General features: G+C 44.5%; 1 protein-coding gene across 1 annotated transcript; it reads right to left on the bottom strand.

The window, feature by feature from the left end:
• Positions 1 to 741: 741 nt before the first annotated feature.
• LOC311126466 (follistatin-A-like) lies at positions 742 to 9958 on the bottom strand (the record flags this gene model as incomplete). Its single annotated transcript, XM_084200473.1, has 6 exons — positions 742 to 833; positions 2687 to 2917; positions 6886 to 7110; positions 7636 to 7854; positions 8309 to 8500; positions 9874 to 9958. The coding sequence occupies 6 exons, from the start codon at positions 9956 to 9958 to the stop codon at positions 742 to 744; spliced, it is 1044 nt and encodes a 347-aa protein (XP_084056599.1).
• Between the last annotated feature and the right edge of the window lie 11741 nt (positions 9959 to 21699).

Below are 21699 nucleotides of genomic sequence, written 5' to 3'. Positions count from 1 at the left end.
AAACATTTCTGTACATAAATGATTGACAGATAAGATAGATCCCCCCAATAAATAAACACACTGTAGGCTAAACATGCATTAATGTGTGAACGATAAACATCTGTGTTAATAAAAAGATATCTGACAGTGAGAACATAAGCAGGTTAGTACAGCTCAGGGGAAGCATGAAACCAATTACAGCTTGCAGAAAGGAGACGGATACTTTACTCAATAAATAACACTGCTTCTCTTTGGAGAAATATATTTCTTCATAATAAAAAATAATAATACAAAATAGAAACAAGTGGTAACACAATAACATGGCACATAGTCATCCTGAACATTGGAAATGTATAAATTATAAAAACACATAAAAACAGTATAAATAAAACTTCTAGCAGAACTGAACTATATGTATAAATACGCATACACATATGTACTGTACAGTATGGACAACATGATCCCTGGCCCTAGGACTGGTCCAGGCAGGCAGCTAGACAGACAGACAGCCTATCCAACCAATAACGAGAGCATGTGGATATGATAGACAGCCTATCCAACCAATAAGGAGAGCATGTGGATATGATAGACAGCCTATCCAACCAATAAGGAGAGCATGTGGATATGATAGACAGCCTATCCATCCAATAAGGAGGTCAGGTGGATATGATAGACAGCCTATCCATCCAATAAGGAGGACAGGTGGATATGATAGACAGCCTATCCAACCAATAAGGAGGACAGGTGGATATGATAGACAGCCTATCCATCCAATAAGGAGGTCAGGTGGATGTGAACCATGTAGTCCTGATCTTCCTGCTCCTCCTCCTCTTCCTCAGGGTCTTCTGTTATAGCTAGATGGGAGAATATATGATAGCCGTTGTATGAATAAGGAGCACAGCAGCAACGCAGCAGAACAATAGTCAGTGAATGTTCTCAAAAGCCCCAGAAAAGCCTGCTGGTGTTGCTATGTTTCAGGGGAGAGAGGGGACTTGGCAGTCTACGATGCACTGAGTTATCCATGCCATACTTATGGGGGGGGGGGGATATGAGGTGTTCAATGGCTTTCTCGTTTTTTTTTTTTTTTAAGTCTCCTTTTGTCTCAGACACGGTACAGTTGCTGCCATTGGGTGGAGTGTTTCTCTGGGTCACAGCAGTTTGACATGTGACCCCTATCAAGCGGGAACACGAGCCAGGCCAACCGCACAGCTTTGATTTTGTAAATGTAAAAAAATAAAATAAAAGCACACAGGCAACAACAAACAGACAGTCCCTCATCAAATCCAAAAGGGATTCGTTTGTTTTTATATATATATATATATATATATATTCTGATAGACAACATTTGCTACAATCAGCACACACAGCAGTCAGTACAGATAGACGGATAGAACACGTACATTTTCTACAAAAAAGCAGAAAGAGACGGAGGAGAGATAAGGGAGCGCTGTTCTGCTACTTCTGCTTCTAGTGTAAACGCTTCTCTCGTGAGGTGATCGTGGCTAACGGTCCCTTCAGAGGAGTTGTGATCCACCTCAATAAGGCACATTGACGTTAAATGTAGTCAGTCGAACAATAATATAATCATGTAGTGTAGGTGGAAGATATCCAGATTTATTCATCAGGATGAAAATGAAATGATTTCATCAGACATTCTTTGACATATGGCGACTTGGAATGTAACTTCTATCATCTCCTTGAGGCTATTTTTTGTGACAGTTTGAAGGCAGGAAGCCCCAGTTTAGTGAGCACTTTACTTAAGGAGGAATGGCTCAAAATACTGGTAGAAACAGGTAGTCTATGTGTTACGGTGTACCTTAAATCTTCTTAGCTAAATTGGCATCAATTTACCATTTTTAAATTTTAGTCATTTAGCAGAAGCTCTTATCCAGAGAGCGACTTACAGTTAGTGAGTGCATACAATTTCATACTGCCCCCCCCCCCCCCGTGGGAAACTAACCCACAACCCTGGCGTTGCAAGCGCCGTGCTCTACCAACTGAGCCGCAATCACCTTATGCACTTATATGAATGTATGCAACGGTTTTCATTCTGATTCATATTACATGTTAGCAGAGCGGTGTATACCGTTACAGACATAGCGCATTATTATTTGATTGATTACAGCCAAAAAGCAAAAACATAATGCATGATTAACATGAAATTAGCAATGTGACCATGGAATGTAGAAGCTGTAAAGATATTACCATTATGTGTCTGTCTAGATAAAAAATAAATAAAAAACTATGACAATAAAAAAATAAACTGCAAGGTTACAACAGATCACTATGAGATTACGACCACAAGCTAGATGTTAAACACCACGACTTTTCTAACTGCAAAAGTTAGTCTCTTGTTAGTTTTATGAAGTTAGCATCTCGACGACTGCCAAAAAAATGGTTCTCTTTTGAACTGTCCTTACCTGTTGATATATATATATATATTTTTTTACTTTTTCGTTTGTTTTTTTCAGATTATTATTATTTTTTGTTTGTTAGAGAAGCCAGCAACACAGACAAAATCATGCAAGTTCTCCCATTCTCAAGTCCTTTCAGATGCGTAAGCTGAGCTGAGCTGTGCCGGGTGGGTGGGCGGGGGGGGGGGGGGCAGATTGGGAGTTTGCAGGGGCGGGGGGCTCAAAATGAGACGAGGGAGGGATTGTTGTTGGGAAAGAACATGGAATTGTCTTTTGCTGTGGTGATTACTTACAGTTGCAAGATCCTGAATGCTTAACCTCCAGGAGCGTTCCCAGAGAGCAGGCGGTCTGCTTCATCGCACACTCTGAGGGGTAGTTGGTGTTGTCACTGGCACACACCGCCTCGTCCGTCCGGCTCTCCGGACACGCCTCCTCACAGAGGGAGCAGCGGCCTCGGCTCATCCTACTGTCCCACAGACACTTCTTCCCCGCGCTGCACTGGATGTCCTCGCACGACTTGGCCTCTGGAGCCAGAGGGAGGAGAGGAGAAGAAACAGAGAACATATCAGACTGACGCATCGCTGGTGCTGCTTGGCGTATAACCATGTAACCCTAGTGGGTCGTAGTGAGTCATGTCCTATATTAGGTCATGTGTGGCCAAGTATCATTGTAGAAGGGAGGAAAGACTTTCCCTGGCAAATACCCCGGCTGTGTTGTGGGTGATGTTGCCAACTTCAGGAAACAATAAGATGTCCGTCATGTTCTAAACAGTAATAATTACAAAGTAGTCCCAGCCTTTCATACTGAACTGGACCTCCACAGCTTCAATGGCTCTGCTCTGAGAACCTCCATTTATGTGGAATGTTGGCAGAGTCGACTAAAAACAACTGTTGGCAAAGAGAAGCAGCCTACGGGGTCTAGCCCTTAGAAACAGAATGAATAGAATGAAATAGAATGTATATAATGAAACAGAATGTATAGAATGAAATAGAATGTATAGAATGAAATAGAACGTATAGAATGAAATAGAATGTATAGAATGAAATAGAATGTATAGAATGAAATAGAATGAATAGAATGAAATAGAATGTATAGAATGAAATAGAATGAATAGAATGAAATATAATGAATAGAATGAAATAGAATGTATAGAATGAAATAGAATGTATAGAATGAAATAGAACGTATAGAATGAAATAGAATGTATAGAATGAAATAGAATGTATAGAATGAAATAGAACGTATAGAATGAAATAGAATGTATAGAATGAAATAGAATGTATAGAATGAAATAGAATGTATAGAATGAAATAGAACGTATAGAATGAATACCCATGAGTTTACCAGTCAGATTGCCAGGGTTAGAGACTCTAAGCCCCTTCTATAGATTATATTTATATGGTAAAACCTACATTCAGACTGTATTGTCAGTACTGTACAGCAAGGTTTGGAACTATTTTCCAATAATGTCCTTCGGAACAGAACCACTATTTTTTTCATTCCGTTCCGGTTCGAACAACAACAACAAAACATTAGCTCATTAAATTAGTTCACCATTCAGTACGAATTGAGCAGCTTGCTATAGGGAGCCGGCAAGCTAGTTGTTTACATGCGTGATGGGACGCGAGATGCGACAGACATCGTAAGGGCGGGGAGAGAGCGAGAGAGGATGTAGGAGGAGGCGTGGCTTGAAGCGCTGGCCAGAGGTGGCAGGTTCAATAGTGGTTTGTCAAAATTTGTATGTGTCTTTTCTGGCGCCTGGAGTTTTTCCTGATCTCAAGACCTGGTCAGGTAAAACTCTGGGCTATGACAGGGTCCAATATTAACTTGGTGTTGGACATGGTGTGGTTTTTAAATACATTGGGGTCATGCAGAGCCTATAGGTTGGCATGCTTTCTCTCTATGTGTAGCTATTAATAGGCTACATTTGGTTATTATGATGATTATATTAAATAGCTGTTTAATATAATTCAGCTACGTGAATAATTTTAACGTCGTAAAATAGGACCCTGCCCCTTTAAGACAATTGCGTTCCAAAAGAGATATGGACCTGGCTACAGTGAGTTAGCCAAGACTAATGATAAAAAGGTATTTTGTAGCTTTCTTTTAGCAGACTATCAACAATAGACAGCATATTGCTAGTATGTTCACTATTGAAGGTTTACTTTTGTAAATCACTTTCCCTAAAATAAATAAGCTCAGCGAGTAGATTGATGGGCACTTCGTTTTGTTCAGGACAGCTCGAGTGCGCTTTGTGAACGTAGCTATCAACTTCTGTACTGCTCGAGAAGTTGTGATTCGCCGGAGCGTAGTGGCGCTTGAATGAACAGCCAATCATATTGCTCAAATACAAACAGCACAACTTTCTGCGTCTAGTCATCAATGGTTGTCAATGATAGACTGCGAAAGAGCAGGTAAATGTGGGAACTGGAACGCAAAAATGTGCTGAGAAGTTACTGGCCTGTTGGGTGCTGCTGCTTTGAAAGTGGTGTGGCAGCGCTGGGGCAAATGCTGACTTTTCCGATTATCTTATTATGACCTGCATTATCTAAATTAGGCCCACAGAATTATACCTACAGAGGAGAGTATAGGAGGGGGAGGGGCAGGGAGCCTATACCTCGGAGGGGGAGGGGCAGGAAGCCTATACCTCGGAGGGGGAGGGGCAGGAAGCCTATACCTCGGAGGGGGAGGGGCAGGGAGCCTATACCTCGGAGGGGGAGGGGCAGGGAGCCTATACCTCGGAGGGGGAGGGGCAGGAAGCCTATACCTCGGAGGGGGAGGGGCAGGTAGCCTACGCTTTGGAGGGGGAGGAGCAGGTAGCCTATACCTCGGAGGGGGAGGGGGAGGGGCAGGTAGCCTATACCTCGGAGGGGGAGGGGCAGGTAGCCTACGCTTTGGAGGGGGAGGGGCAGGTAGCCTATACCTCGGAGGGGGAGGGGCAGGTAGCCTATACCTCGGAGGGGGAGGGGCAGGTAGCCCATACCTCGGAGGGGGAGGGGCAGGTAGCCTACACACACACTGGTAAAGATGTTCATCTAGCAGACTGACACTGGAAGAAGTTTCTGAGTGACAGAGTGAGGGCTTTGCAGGCGCTTTTTTTTTGGGGGGGGGGGGGGGGTGGACTGGGAAAAAATGGAACGTAGAATACGTTGTTAACCGGTTCCCATGCTTTTAAAATAACGGTTCTGTTCTGGAACAGTATAGGTAACTTTCGTACCCGGTTCTATTTCTGTTCCTCAACAAAAAAAAAATGTTTTGAGGCGCCGCACAATTGGCCCAGCGTCGTCCGGGTTACGGGACAGTTTGGCCTGCCGGGATTTCCTTGTCCCATCGCGCTCTAGCGACTCCTTGTGGCGGGCCGGGAGCCTGCAAGCTGACTTTGGTTGCCAGCTGGACGGTGTTTACTCTGACACTTTGGTGCGGCTGGCTTCCGGGTTAAGCAAGCAGTGTGTCAAGAAGCAGTGTGGCTAGGCAGGGTCGTGTTTCGGAGGACGCATTGGCTCTCGACCTTCGCCTCTCCCGAGTCCGTAGGGGAATTGCAGCGATGGGACAAGACTGTAACTACCAGTTGGATATCACGAAATTGGGGAGAAAAAGGGGTAAAATAAAATGGCGTTCTGTTCCCTGAACCGGTTCCAACCCCTGGTGTACAGTGTGGATTAGGGAGGCATTGAGTGTCTAAGAGGGACTCCAGTACGTAGGCCCTAGCCCCAACCTCCAGACACTTGTGGATCTCTTAGGCTGCATTTACACAGGCAGACCAATTCTGATATTTAGCCCAATTTATTGGCAAGAGATCTGATCTGTTTTTGGACAGGCCCACTATGCTGTCTTCTATACTGTTGCTTCAAAAGCTTAGGCCTACTGACTGATGCATTTCCCCTGTATACTACTCCTATGGATGCTCCCAGGATACATTACTTACTGATGCATTTCCCCTAGTATACTACTCCTATGGATGTTTCCAGGAGATATTACTTACTGATGCATTTCCCCTAGTATACTACTCCTATGGATGCTCCCAGGATACATTAGTGACTGATACATTTCCCCTGTATACTACTCCTATGGATGCTCCCAGGATACATTACTGACTGATGCATTTCCCCTGTATACTACTCCTATGGATGTTCCCAGGATACATTACTTACTGATGCATTTCCCCTAGTATACTACTCCTATGGATGTTCCCAGGATACATTAATGACTGATACATTTCCCCTGTATACTACTCCTATGGATGCTCCCAGGATACATTACTGACTGATGCATTTCCCCTAGTATACTACTCCTATGGATGTTCCCAGGATACATTACTGACTGATGCATTTCCCCTAGTATACTACTCCTATGGATGTTCCCAGGATACATTAGTGACTGATACATTTCCCCTAGTATACTACTCCTATGGATGTTCCCAGGATACATTACTGACTGATGCATTTCCCCTAGTATACTACTCCTATGGATGTTTCCAGGAGATATTACTTACTGATGCATTTCCCCTGGTATGCTACTCCTATGGATGTTCCCAGGAGACATGTCGCCCTCCTCAGATGGCACGCGCTGGCGTAGATAATCCCGTCGTTGCCACACAGGAACTGCTCCGCTGACGTCTGTTCAGGGCAGATCCGATTACAGGTCACACAGTAGGCATTATTCGTCTGGTCCACGACGCACGTGGAGCTTCCCGGGCACAAGACGTCACGGCAGGTCTCTGTCAAAACGAAAGGGAGTGGTTAATATCTGTAGAGGAAGAAGCCAATCACATGTATACTCAGATGGCCGTTCATTAAACGCCTGTGAATCGACCAATACTCACTGTGATCAATTAAAATGCAATCAGACTGAAACCCATTGGCTGCCTTTAGACAGGCAGCCCAATTCTGATCTTAGTTTCACTAATTGGTCTTTTGACCAATCAGATCTGAAGACAGGGCGGCAGATAGCTTAGTGGTTAAGAGCGTTGTGCCAGTAACCGAAAGGTCGCTGGTTCTAATCCCCGAGCCGACTTGGTGAAAAATCTGTCGATGTGCCCTTGAGCAAAGCACTTAACCCTAATTGCGCCTGTAAGTCCCTCTGCATAAGAGGGTCTGCTAAATAACTAAAAGATCTGATGTGATTGGTCAAAAGACCAATTATATTGGAAAAATATATAAAAAGAATTGGTCTGCCATTGATGATTGGATATGAATAAGGAGCTTATGTTCTTTTTTATGCATCGGCCTGCCGGTTTACTTACTCTTGCATTTGCCCTGGTACTGCACTTCCAGGTCCAGATGGACTTTACATTTGGACTTGAGCAACGCGCACTCGTCTTTGTATGTCTTTCCATCCGACCCGCAGACAGGTCCTTTCCAAGTCACGTTGGAGCAGTCTGGCGCGCAGACGCAGCGCGGCTTGCTTCTCCTGTTCATCTTGCACCTCTTTCCGTGTCCACAGTCCACGTTGTCGCACGTTTCTGGAGTGGAAGAGATGTCGAGTTTATTAAATGATGTGAAATACAATTATGGAGAGCAGACAATGTTTAGACGCAACGAGGTCAATGACTTAATGTGTCGTCAAATTAGTCTAATTGAGTTCCCACTTAAATATAAACAAAGTTGCACATAGTCTTATAGTCACAACTGCTGCTACCAGACTCCTATTATGATTGCTAAATACACCAACATTTAAACAATTGCCCCCCAACCGTGTAAACATTGGACTATAGATTGTGCCTTCCTGTATTACACTGATGTTAAAATGTCTATTCTATTCTACTGAGCCATTTACTTTATTTTCGTATTCTTATCTTTTATTATTTCTTATTGTTGTTGCAAATATCGAGAAGGAACCTGCAAGAAAGCATTTGGTTGGACGGTGTATACTGTATACCATGTGTATCTCATTCATACGACTAATAAAAGTTGAACCTTTGCAGGGTATGCAGTTGGGGGCTCCGCCGTTGAAGATCATCCACCGGAACAAGGTGCTGTTGGGTACGTCCTCCTCGGTCCAAGACGTCCCCAGCCTCCCGCTTCTGCAGCACTCCTCCCGGCTCATCCCCGGCATGTAGAGCACCTGACACCTCCCGTTCTTCCCCTGCTGTAACCAGCAGTTACCAGCTGGAAACAAACATAAAACGGCCCAGTCGTATTAAAGTCTGAAGCCAAGGCGCTGAGTGACCTGACCCAGACACAACACGTTCACCCCCCCCCCCCCCCCCCCTTCCCCCCCTCTCTCTCCCCCTTCTCTCTCCCCCTCCCTCCCTTCCTCCCTCCCTCCCTCCCCCGCGTTATTTGGTCAGGTTTTTCCATCGTAATGACAATCTTTTAACACTTGGTTATCCCGTAACAAATGTTCAATACTGACAGCCGGTATGATAGAATCGTAAACAAAATACTGAGTTCTCCATGTTCAAAGCGCAGACAGTGGAGCAAATCTAGTTATATTGCCTATCCATTCGGTGTCGGGTTATAACAGTCCAGAACAACTGTAGCCTATTCTTGACATATCGCCGCTCGAACTATACGCATGAACTTTTTAAGCATGGTTGTGTGAACTTTTTAAGCATGGTTGTGTGAACTTTTTAAGCATGGTTGTGTAAACTTTGTTCGAAATATATTTGAGCGAGCGCATCCGTGGACGCAGATCACACCGAGACCTGTCATAGCGTCATTTTACGAATAGCAACCAAAACAAGACTTTGCCCAGACACATATGGACACTAACTAATACGAGTACTTTTGAACTTTTTTTTAGGGTGCACTTAAAAGGTTTACATTGTTTACGTTAATTTCAGCGGCAGAAAATGAAGGGACATTTTCTGTCATATTAAGTAACTTATGAGCATCATATTATCGGCAACTGTATTCAATCGTTATCAATGAAACAATGATAAAGATAATTCCGATCTCCATATGGCAAATAGATTGGAAATGGGTTGGTTTCAAAGCACAGAAATTACACATTCTATGGGTCAAATAAAATGCGCTCACAAATTTCAAGCACTTTTCTCTGCCATGCGCCGTCTCCAACTATCTCAGTTTGAGTTTGAGTATATACAGCCACACCACACTGCTGCGTCCCATCATAGTGACCGTATGGGACTAGTGATATGGTATGGCAATCCGTAAAACTAACAAATATTCCAAGTATTACAGACTTGGTGAGCAAGTGGGATAAAATCCATCAAAAAAAAAAAAATCATTCCATGTGCCTCGATCGTGTGGGCTAGAAAACTTGCAATAACATCTCTTTGAAACGACCCTAATTGGCACCTGTTTTGTAGACAGTTAATTCCACACGCTCTCTCTGATAGTGAGCAACTTCAAACCGAAGGGAAAGAATGTAGAACTCTCTTTGAAACGTTTGCAACACTGGAACACCGTTACAATTCACATCAATAAGCAGACAGAATAGGCTACACTTGCAGTCAAAGTTTTTTTTTTTTTTTGGGGGGGGGATTTAAAAGATATAAAATATAATAATAATATACCTTGTACTTTTTGATCTTCCATGAAATGACAGAGCCATATCAATAATAGAACCATCCCCGGGTGGAGCTGGAGTTTCGGTAGCATCCTGAGCACGTTGCTGGAGACAAAGTGAAGAAGTGAGCAAGGTATTTGGAATTGACACTAGCAGCTAGCGGACAGAGTAATCTGTTTAAGGTGGCAGTGAGTGTTGAATGAATGTCAGTCTGAGAATGCAGCCTCTCTTTTTAAATCTATAAGGGGTCTCGGGTCGTCTATCTGTGGTGGGCGGTCTTCTGGTCCGTGGGGGTGGGGAGAGGGATTCCCCCCCCCCACCAAAACTTATTTCAATCCTAATCAGGTGACATCTTTAGTAACAATTTTCTCTGTCTGACCACAATAGTTTGGTAAAAGTACACTTGATGGCAGATGACTTGCTTATTGCTGTGTCCTAAGTTTGAAAAAAAACAAACTAAAATAATAGAGTAACAAGACAGAGCAACAATAAGGGGACTACCAGTACCAGCATCTACCAGCTGTTAATGTCCATGACCTGGTTTATTTCAGTGTGACCTCAATCAATTAAATACATTCAATTCATTGCTGCTTTGATGACAAAATAAACGTATAGGCTACTACTATAGGCAAGCATAAACTATTATCTAATAGCCTACTAAAACTATCACGACTAACACCAATAGGTATCATTACAATAGCAATAACACCTACAGTAATTATAATGTTAAACAAGCCATAAGTGTAGCCTATCAACAAGCCGCTAATTACCCGACTTCAAATGACTTGGTTATAAAGGATTATAATTTTTTTTCTTCCGATAACTGCAGATGAAGGCGTTAAATCTTTTAATAAGACTGGTCTATTGGAATGACCAGTCATAATAGACTTTGGAGTACATGCATGGAGGGATGCTAATATTAGAAGAGACAGTTGTTTGGGTTTCTCTGTCAGGTCAAGCTGATAAATATAACTAACCCCGTTTCCGAATAGTCTTAAGTGTGAAGGAAGAGTATTACATTAAATACTATCTATGTAGGCTTAGACGAAGGCTGGACCATCAGCCATCCCCCCATGGAACACGGAAAGTGCTGTACTGAGGTCCGCGGGCGACCTCTTCTGCAGACTGTCGGTTATACAACTGGCTTGGCAAGACAAGTGCAACGAGGGGATGTTTGTGGTGACACTAACGATGTATTATGTAACTACTCTATGTTGTAGGCTTAAGTCTTTTTTTTTCTTCCCGAAAACCACCGACAAACAACGCAATAATGTACCCCAACCCCTGTTGAAATATAGCCTATTCTCCCTCGTCTCCAAACACACGCCAAACCTTCACATGGGATGCCGACTATTAGGACTGTGAGGCAAAACACTAATCTACAGATGAAATTAAACACATTTAAACTAATAAAAATGTCAAATAAATAATTAGAAAAACGTGACTAGTTCACTCAGGGACAATAATATGTTTCATCAGTATGCATCATTACACACACGGTTTAAAATGTATTCATTCCGTCATTTGATTACATCTGTGGTATTTACATTATTGGAATACTTGACATTGACTCATCGAAATGCATTTTTCAGCAATCATATTTACTGTGCCTATACAGTAAGCTTAAATATTTGGATTCATGTAGGCCTACATTTAAGGTATCCAATAACATATCCCACTGGGGAAAAATTGGGCAAATCACCGTTGTTTCCATGTCATTTCAACCAAAAAAGTTAGTGTGATGACGTGAAATCAACGTCGAAACCTGATTGGATTTGGAAAAAGTAATCAATGTAGGGCCATTGTCTTTTTTTCACCCAACTTTTAACCTAAATCAAGCTGGTGAAGAAATCAGAATTGCATTGATTTACCAAAACAACAGAATCAACTGTTGAGATAAGGTAGGCTACAAGACAAGGGTTGGAGTTAAACTACATCCAGATATCCTTTTCGCAACACAAATCAGCTACTTTTGGCTAATGTGCTTTTGACAGCACAAACTAATTTTCACAATAAATCTTTTAATATATTTATTCCGGGTTCACTAGACTATTTCAGACACACTTTGGGGAAGCATAAAAAGAGGAAGCATCTTTCCTCAAATGTTGCACACAGTGAGTTTTGCGTAATGGGGATGGGTTCGCGACTATCCAGCAGCAAGGTATGGTGTGGTGTCGTTTCGTTAGACGTTGCCTATAACTATGACGTTCCCAATACGATGCTGCCATCTGGTGTTAAAACGGCGTCCCACACCTCGAGCACTGAAGTCCGTTTTAGTCAATCCTACAGACGAGTCACCTCTAAACTGTGCTCGCATTGAATGAATTTCTGATTATATTTTTTGAGCATTTTTTGTTGTTGTTGTAATTATACTAAAGGTGCATTCTCAACTGTGAGCTGATTTGGGTTATAATTTGAGCAGCCACACAAACTGACCCAAATAGCCAGCAGGATATGATTGTACAGAAGCCTCAAAATGAGATCTCTTTCATGTCTAATTTGAAGACAACACATGAAGAAAATAAAACATATTTGAAGAAATGTTACAAACATTTCCCCTGTGGAATAAATGATGACTTATTCTGTTCGGAAATGGTTCATTGTCCCCATGGGTTAATAAAATAACCCCCCATTGCATTTACTCCAATTCAGTACATGACAGCTAAACTGCTGCTGTACGATCCCAGAGAGCACATATCAGACAAAACTAATCAAAACATTCTCTCAACTGGCTGTCAGCAGTTTAGTCCAGGACTATAGGCCTAATCCACATCTCTAGTGTCTCATTGTGATAAACAATATGATGAATGTCATTTCCTTTTGTGTGATATGGACAAGGACAAGCTGTCCCCTGTGTCCTCTGTCCTCTCTGTTCGTCTGTCTGTCCATCTCATGGCCTTTTCACCTGAGGTGCCTGACTGGTTCGTCTCATGGTCTGTTCTCCTTTGGTGCCTGGCTGGTTCGTCTCATGGCCTGTTCTCCTGAGGGGCCTGGCTGGTTCGTCTCATGGCCTGTTCTCCTGAGGGGCCTGGCTGGTTCGTCTCATGGCCTGTTCTCCTTTGGTGCCTGGCTGGTCCGTCTCATGGCCTGTTCTCCTGAGGGGCCTGGCTGGTTCGTCTCATGGCCTGTTCTCCTGAGGGGCCTGGCTGGTCCGTCTCATGGTCTGTTCTCTTTTGGTGCCTGGCTGGTTCGTCTCATGGCCTGTTCTCCCGAGGGGCCTGGCTGGTTCGTCTCATGGCCTGTTCTCCTGAGGGGCCTGGCTGGTTCGTCTCATGGCCTGTTCTCCTGAGGGGCCTTGCTGGTTCGTCTCATGGCCTGTTCTCCCGAGGGGCCTTGCAACCTCAATAAACAAAAAACGTATAAACTAAAAAGGAAATCAAATACTTTATTTCAAATTCAGATTAGAAGTGCTGATCTAGGATCAGGTCCCACCTGTCCATATCATCTAATTCAATATGATCTAAAACATAAACCCGATCCTTGGTCAGCGCTCCTACTCTGAGACAGTAGGAGCAGACCGCCGATCTCACTGTCCACGATCACTCCCACAGGTGGATCTACTGTCTCCCCAGGCTTACTGACTGTTAAAACAGACATATACTGTCTCCCCAGGCTTACTGACTGTTAAAACAGACATCTACTGTCTCCCCAGGCTTACTGACTGTTACAACAGACATCTACTGTCTCCCCAGGCTTACTGACTGTTAAAACAGACATCTACTGTCTCCCCAGGCTTACTGACTGTTAAAACAGACATCTACTGTCTCCTTTGTCTTACTGACCGTTACAACAGTCATATAGTGTCTCCCCAGGCTTACAGACCGTTTCAAAAGACAACAGAAATCTACTGTCTCCCCTGGCTAACTGACTGTTACAACATACACCTACTGTCTCCCCAGGCTTACTGACTGTTAAAACAGACATCTACTGTCTCCCCAGGCTTACTGACTGTTAAAACAGACATCTACTGTCTCCCCAGGCTTACTGACTGTTACAACAGAAATCTGTCTCCCCTGGCTAACTGACTGTTAAAACAGACCTCTACTGTCTCCCCAATTACAGACATCAACAGACAACACAACCACATCTATTTACCTGTCATAGATTTAGAAGCATTGGATTGGTGTAGTCATTTTCTAAAGTGAGTTTCCACTAATGATAAATCCATCGGAAAAAGAGTAGAGAATCGGGACGCAACCAATCACAACCTCTGGTGTTGCTAGCTGCTGTTATACATCTGCTGACCAGTAGAGTTCGCTGTGGGACTAAAATAATCCTGTTCATCCTGTGTTGGGGTGGGGTTTTTGTAGCCTGGTCCCAGATCTATTTGTGCCGTCTTGAGAGTTTCGCATGACAATGACCATAGGTCTGGGCAAGACAGCAAAAACAGATCTGGGAACAGTTTGTCTGTTTTTGACAGACAAGATTTGAAATGGAAATTCAATAACAGCTCTAGTTGTCACCAAAGGATCAGTATACCATAGCTGTGGTTAAGTATCAGTGTACCATAACTATGGTTAAGTATCAGTATACCATAGCTGTGGTTAAGTATCAGTGTACCATAACTATGGTTAAGTATCAGTGTACCATAACTATGGTTAAGTATCAGTATACCATAGCTGTGGTAAATGCAAATATATAAATATATATCTTGAGGCGATGTTTAGATTTTTCAGGGGGTGCTACAGCACCTCTATTTCCTGCGGCTGTGGTCGTGTTATACTGTATAGCTTAGCAGTAGCCTACAGGAGAAGCATGTATCCAACGTTATGGTGCATTGTACTGGAGTGTGGGCCAGAGACTAAATCAGCCAGAGACTAAATCAGCCAGAGACTAAATCAGCCAGAGACTAAATCAGCCAGAGACTAAATCAGCCAGAGACTAAATCCTACCTGCCAGCTCCGTTGCTCTTAAAGATTTAAACAAACATTTGAGACTGTATCTAGTTAAGTCCTACTCAGTACACCCTTTAAACTAATTTCCTGTATCCCCTTCTCCCTCATACTGGATCTCAGCCTCTCTCTTTCCCTCTCATACTGACCACACTGTATCAGTACATACTCCACCGTCTCTGTTTCTTAGCAGTAATCACACCATCCTGTTGGATGCTTTCCTATCACATTTAAAGTCTTATTCAATCGGCTGTGTCCCACCGTTAGTTTTGTAAAAATAGCCTCCTCTCTTCTGTCCCTTCCTGCCGTCCTCCCCTCCGACATTCCTCTGTACTTGAAATAAATGCCTTCCCTTATTATCTCTATTCCACTGCTCCTACCATCTCTGCATCATCACTGTCCATATCAGGCTTTTAGCCTGCTCCTACCATCTCTGCACCATCACTGTCCATATCAGTCTTTTAGCCTGCTCCTACCATCTCTGCATCATCACTGTCCATATCAGGCTTTTAGCCTGCTCCTACCATCTCTGCACCATCACTGTCCATATCAGGCTTTTAGCCTGCTCCTACCATCTCTGCACCATCACTGTATATATCAGGCTTTTAGCCTGCTCCTACCATCTCTGCACCATCACTGTATATATCAGGCTTTTAGCCTGCTCCTACCATCTCTGCACCATCACTGTATATATCAGGCTTTTAGCCTGCTCCTACCATCTCTGCACCATCACTGTCCATATCAGGCTTTTAGCCTGCTCCTACCATCTCTGCACCATCACTGTCCATATCAGGCTTTTAGCCTGCTCCTACCATCTCTGCACCATCACTGTCCATATCAGGCTTTTAGCCTGCTCCTACCATCTCTGCACCATCACTGTCCATATCAGGCTTTTAGCCTGCTCCTACCATCTCTGCACCATCACTGTCCATATCAGTCTTTTAGCCTGCTCCTACCATCTCTGCACCATCACTGTCCATATCAGGCTTTTAGCCTGCTCCTACCATCTCTGCACCATCACTGTCCATATCAGGCTTTTAGCCTGCTCCTACCATCTCTGCACCATCACTGTATATATCAGGCTTTTAGCCTGCTCCTACCATCTCTGCACCACCACTGTCCATATCAGGCTTTTAGCCTGCTCCTACCATCTCTGCACCGTCACTGTATATATCAGGCTTTTAGCCTGCTCCTACCATCTCTGCACCATCACTGTATATATCAGGCTTTTAGCCTGCTCCTACCATCTCTGCACCATCACTGTCCATATCAGTCTTTTAGCCTGCTCCTACCATCTCTGCACCATCACTGTATATATCAGGCTTTTAGCCTGCTCCTACCATCTCTGCACCACCACTGTCCATATCAGGCTTTTAGCCTGCTCCTACCATCTCTGCACCGTCACTGTATATATCAGGCTTTTAGCCTGCTCCTACCATCTCTGCACCATCACTGTCCATATCAGGTTTTTAGCCTGCTCCTACCATCTCTGCACCATCACTGTATATATCAGGCTTTTAGCCTGCTCCTACCATCTCTGCACCATCACTGTCCATATCAGGCTTTTAGCCTGCTCCTACCATCTCTGCACCATCACTGTATATATCAGGCTTTTAGCCTGCTCCTACCATCTCTGCACCATCACTGTATATATCAGGCTTTTAGCCTGCTCCTACCATCTCTGCACCATCACTGTATATATCAGGCTTTTAGCCTGCTCCTACCATCTCTGCACCGTCACTGTATATATCAGGCTTTTAGCCTGCTCCTACCATCTCTGCACCATCACTGTATATATCAGGCTTTTAGCCTGCTCCTACCATCTCTGCACCATCACTGTCCATATCAGGCTTTTAGCCTGCTCCTACCATCTCTGCACCATCACTGTCCATATCAGTCTTTTAGCCTGCTCCTACCATCTCTGCACCATCACTGTCCATATCAGGCTTTTAGCCTGCTCCTACCATCTCTGCACCATCACTGTATATATCAGGCTTTAGCCTGCTCCTACCATCTCTGCACCATCACTGTCCATATCAGTCTTTTAGCCTGCTCCTACCATCTCTGCACCATCACTGTCCATATCAGGCTTTTAGCCTGCTCCTACCATCTCTGCATCATCACTGTATATATCAGGCTTTTAGCCTGCTCCTACCATCTCTGCACCATCACTGTCCATATCAGGCTTTTAGCCTGCTCCTACCATCTCTGCACCATCACTGTATATATCAGGCTTTTAGCCTGCTCCTACCATCTCTGCACCATCACTGTATATATCAGGCTTTTAGCCTGCTCCTACCATCTCTGCACCATCACTGTCCATATCAGGCTTTTAGCCTGCTCCTACCATCTCTGCACCATCACTGTCCATATCAGTCTTTTAGCCTGCTCCTACCATATCTGCACCATCACTGTCCATATCAGGCTTTTAGCCTGCTCCTACCATCTCTGCACCATCACTGTATATATCAGGCTTTTAGCCTGCTCCTACCATCTCTGCACCATCACTGTCCATATCAGGCTTTTAGCCTGCTCCTACCATCTCTGCACCATCACTGTATATATCAGTCTTTTAGCCTGCTCCTACCATCTCTGCACCATCACTGTATATATCAGGCTTTTAGCCTGCTCCTACCATCTCTGCACCATCACTGTATATATCAGGCTTTTAGCCTGCTCCTACCATCTCTGCACCATCACTGTATATATCAGGCTTTTAGCCTGCTCCTACCATCTCTGCACCGTCACTGTCCATATCAGGCTTTTAGCCTGCTCCTACCATCTCTGCACCATCACTGTCCATATCAGTCTTTTAGCCTGCTCCTACCATCTCTGCACCATCACTGTATATATCAGGCTTTTAGCCTGCTCCTACCATCTCTGCACCATCACTGTATATATCAGGCTTTTAGCCTGCTCCTACCATCTCTGCACCATCACTGTCCATATCAGTCTTTTAGCCTGCTCCTACCATCTCTGCACCATCACTGTCCATATCAGCCTTTTAGCCTGCTCCTACCATCTCTGCATCATCACTGTATATATCAGTCTTTTAGCCTGCTCCTACCATCTCTGCACCATCACTGTCCATATCAGGCTTTTAGCCTGCTCCTACCATCTCTGCACCATCACTGTATATATCAGGCTTTTAGCCTGCTCCTACCATCTCTGCACCATCACTGTATATATCAGGCTTTTAGCCTGCTCCTACCATCTCTGCACCATCACTGTATATATCAGTCTTTTAGCCTGCTCCTACCATCTCTGCACCATCACTGTCCATATCAGGCTTTTAGCCTGCTCCTACCATCTCTGCACCATCACTGTCCATATCAGGCTTTTAGCCTGCTCCTACCATCTCTGCACCATCACTGTATATATCAGTCTTTTAGCCTGCTCCTACCATCTCTGCACCGTCACTGTCCATATCAGGCTTTTAGCCTGCTCCTACCATCTCTGCACCATCACTGTATATATCAGGCTTTTAGCCTGCTCCTACCATCTCTGCACCATCACTGTCCATATCAGGCTTTTAGCCTGCTCCTACCATCTCTGCACCATCACTGTATATATCAGGCTTTTAGCCTGCTCCTACCATCTCTGCACCATCACTGTATATATCAGTCTTCTAGCCTGCTCCTACCATCTCTGCACCATCACTGTATATATCAGGCTTTTAGCCTGCTCCTACCATCTCTGCACCATCACTGTATATATCAGGCTTTTAGCCTGCTCCTACCATCTCTGCACCATCACTGTATATATCAGGCTTTTAGCCTGCTCCTACCATCTCTGCACCATCACTGTATATATCAGGCTTTTAGCCTGCTCCTACCATCTCTGCACCATCACTGTATATATCAGTCTTTTAGCCTGCTCCTACCATCTCTGCACCATCACTGTATATATCAGGCTTTTAGCCTGCTCCTACCATCTCTGCACCATCACTGTCCATATCAGGCTTTTAGCCTGCTCCTACCATCTCTGCACCATCACTGTCCATACCAGGCTTTTAGCCTGCTCCTACCATCTCTGCATCATCACTGTATATATCAGGCTTTTAGCCTGCTCCTACCATCTCTGCACCATCACTGTATATATCAGGCTTTTAGCCTGCTCCTACCATCTCTGCACCATCACTGTCCATATCAGGCTTTTAGCCTGCTCCTACCATCTCTGCACCATCACTGTCCATATCAGGCTTTTAGCCTGCTCCTACCATCTCTGCACCATCACTGTATATATCAGTCTTTTAGCCTGCTCCTACCATCTCTGCACCGTCACTGTCCATATCAGGCTTTTAGCCTGCTCCTACCATCTCTGCACCATCACTGTATATATCAGGCTTTTAGCCTGCTCCTACCATCTCTGCACCATCACTGTCCATATCAGGCTTTTAGCCTGCTCCTACCATCTCTGCACCATCACTGTATATATCAGGCTTTTAGCCTGCTCCTACCATCTCTGCACCATCACTGTATATATCAGTCTTCTAGCCTGCTCCTACCATCTCTGCACCATCACTGTATATATCAGGCTTTTAGCCTGCTCCTACCATCTCTGCACCATCACTGTATATATCAGGCTTTTAGCCTGCTCCTACCATCTCTGCACCATCACTGTCCATATCAGGCTTTTAGCCTGCTCCTACCATCTCTGCACCATCACTGTCCATATCAGGCTTTTAGCCTGCTCCTACCATCTCTGCATCATCACTGTATATATCAGTCTTTTAGCCTGCTCCTACCATCTCTGCACCATCACTGTCCATATCAGGCTTTTAGCCTGCTCCTACCATCTCTGCACCATCACTGTATATATCAGGCTTTTAGCCTGCTCCTACCATCTCTGCACCATCACTGTCCATATCAGGCTTTTAGCCTGCTCCTACCATCTCTGCACCATCACTGTCCATATCAGGCTTTTAGCCTGCTCCTACCATCTCTGCATCATCACTGTATATATCAGGCTTTTAGCCTGCTCCTACCATCTCTGCACCATCACTGTATATATCAGGCTTTTAGCCTTCTCCTACCATCTCTGCACCATCACTGTCCATATCAGGCTTTTAGCCTGCTCCTACCATCTCTGCATCATCACTGTTTCTATCAGGCTTTTAACCTACTCCTACCATCTCTGCATCATCACTGTATATATCAGGCTTTTAGCCTGCTCCTACCATCTCTGCACCATCACTGTCCATATCAGGCTTTTAGCCTGCTCCTACCATCTCTGCACCATCACTGTCCATATCAGGCTTTTAGCCTGCTCCTACCATCTCTGCACCATCACTGTCCATATCAGGCTTTTAGCCTGCTCCTACCATCTCTGCACCATCACTGTCCATATCAGGCTTTTAGCCTGCTCCTACCATCTCTGCACCATCACTGTCCATATCAGGCTTTTAGCCTGCTCCTACCATCTCTGCATCATCACTGTATATATCAGTCTTTTAGCCTGCTCCTACCATCTCTGCACCATCACTGTCCATATCAGGCTTTTAGCCTGCTCCTACCATCTCTGCACCATCACTGTATATATCAGGCTTTTAGCCTGCTCCTACCATCTCTGCACCATCACTGTCCATATCAGGCTTTTAGCCTGCTCCTACCATCTCTGCACCATCACTGTCCATATCAGGCTTTTAGCCTGCTCCTACCATCTCTGCATCATCACTGTATATATCAGGCTTTTAGCCTGCTCCTACCATCTCTGCACCATCACTGTATATATCAGGCTTTTAGCCTTCTCCTACCATCTCTGCACCATCACTGTCCATATCAGGCTTTTAGCCTGCTCCTACCATCTCTGCATCATCACTGTTTCTATCAGGCTTTTAACCTACTCCTACCATCTCTGCATCATCACTGTATATATCAGGCTTTTAGCCTGCTCCTACCATCTCTGCACCATCACTGTCCATATCAGGCTTTTAGCCTGCTCCTACCATCTCTGCACCATCACTGTCCATATCAGGCTTTTAGCCTGCTCCTACCATCTCTGCACCATCACTGTCCATATCAGGCTTTTAGCCTGCTCCTACCATCTCTGCACCATCACTGTCCATATCAGGCTTTTAGCCTGCTCCTACCATCTCTGCACCATCACTGTCCATATCAGGCTTTTAGCCTGCTCCTACCATCTCTGCACCATCACTGTATATATCAGGCTTTTAGCCTGCTCCTACCATCTCTGCACCACCACTGTCCATATCAGGCTTTTAGCCTGCTCCTACCATCTCTGCACCGTCACTGTATATATCAGGCTTTTAGCCTGCTCCTACCATCTCTGCACCATCACTGTATATATCAGGCTTTTAGCCTGCTCCTACCATCTCTGCACCATCACTGTCCATATCAGTCTTTTAGCCTGCTCCTACCATCTCTGCACCATCACTGTATATATCAGGCTTTTAGCCTGCTCCTACCATCTCTGCACCACCACTGTCCATATCAGGCTTTTAGCCTGCTCCTACCATCTCTGCACCGTCACTGTATATATCAGGCTTTTAGCCTGCTCCTACCATCTCTGCACCATCACTGTCCATATCAGGCTTTTAGCCTGCTCCTACCATCTCTGCACCATCACTGTATATATCAGGCTTTTAGCCTGCTCCTACCATCTCTGCACCATCACTGTCCATATCAGGCTTTTAGCCTGCTCCTACCATCTCTGCACCATCACTGTATATATCAGGCTTTTAGCCTGCTCCTACCATCTCTGCACCATCACTGTATATATCAGGCTTTTAGCCTGCTCCTACCATCTCTGCACCATCACTGTATATATCAGGCTTTTAGCCTGCTCCTACCATCTCTGCACCGTCACTGTATATATCAGGCTTTTAGCCTGCTCCTACCATCTCTGCACCATCACTGTATATATCAGGCTTTTAGCCTGCTCCTACCATCTCTGCACCATCACTGTCCATATCAGGCTTT

Source organism: Coregonus lavaretus, assembly GCF_964263955.1.
Source record: "Coregonus lavaretus genome assembly, contig: HAP1_SCAFFOLD_574, whole genome shotgun sequence".
Classification (NCBI taxonomy): domain Eukaryota; kingdom Metazoa; phylum Chordata; class Actinopteri; order Salmoniformes; family Salmonidae; genus Coregonus; species Coregonus lavaretus.
The sequence above is the reverse complement of the archived record's forward strand: the minus strand, read 5'-3'. Positions and strand labels throughout refer to the sequence as shown.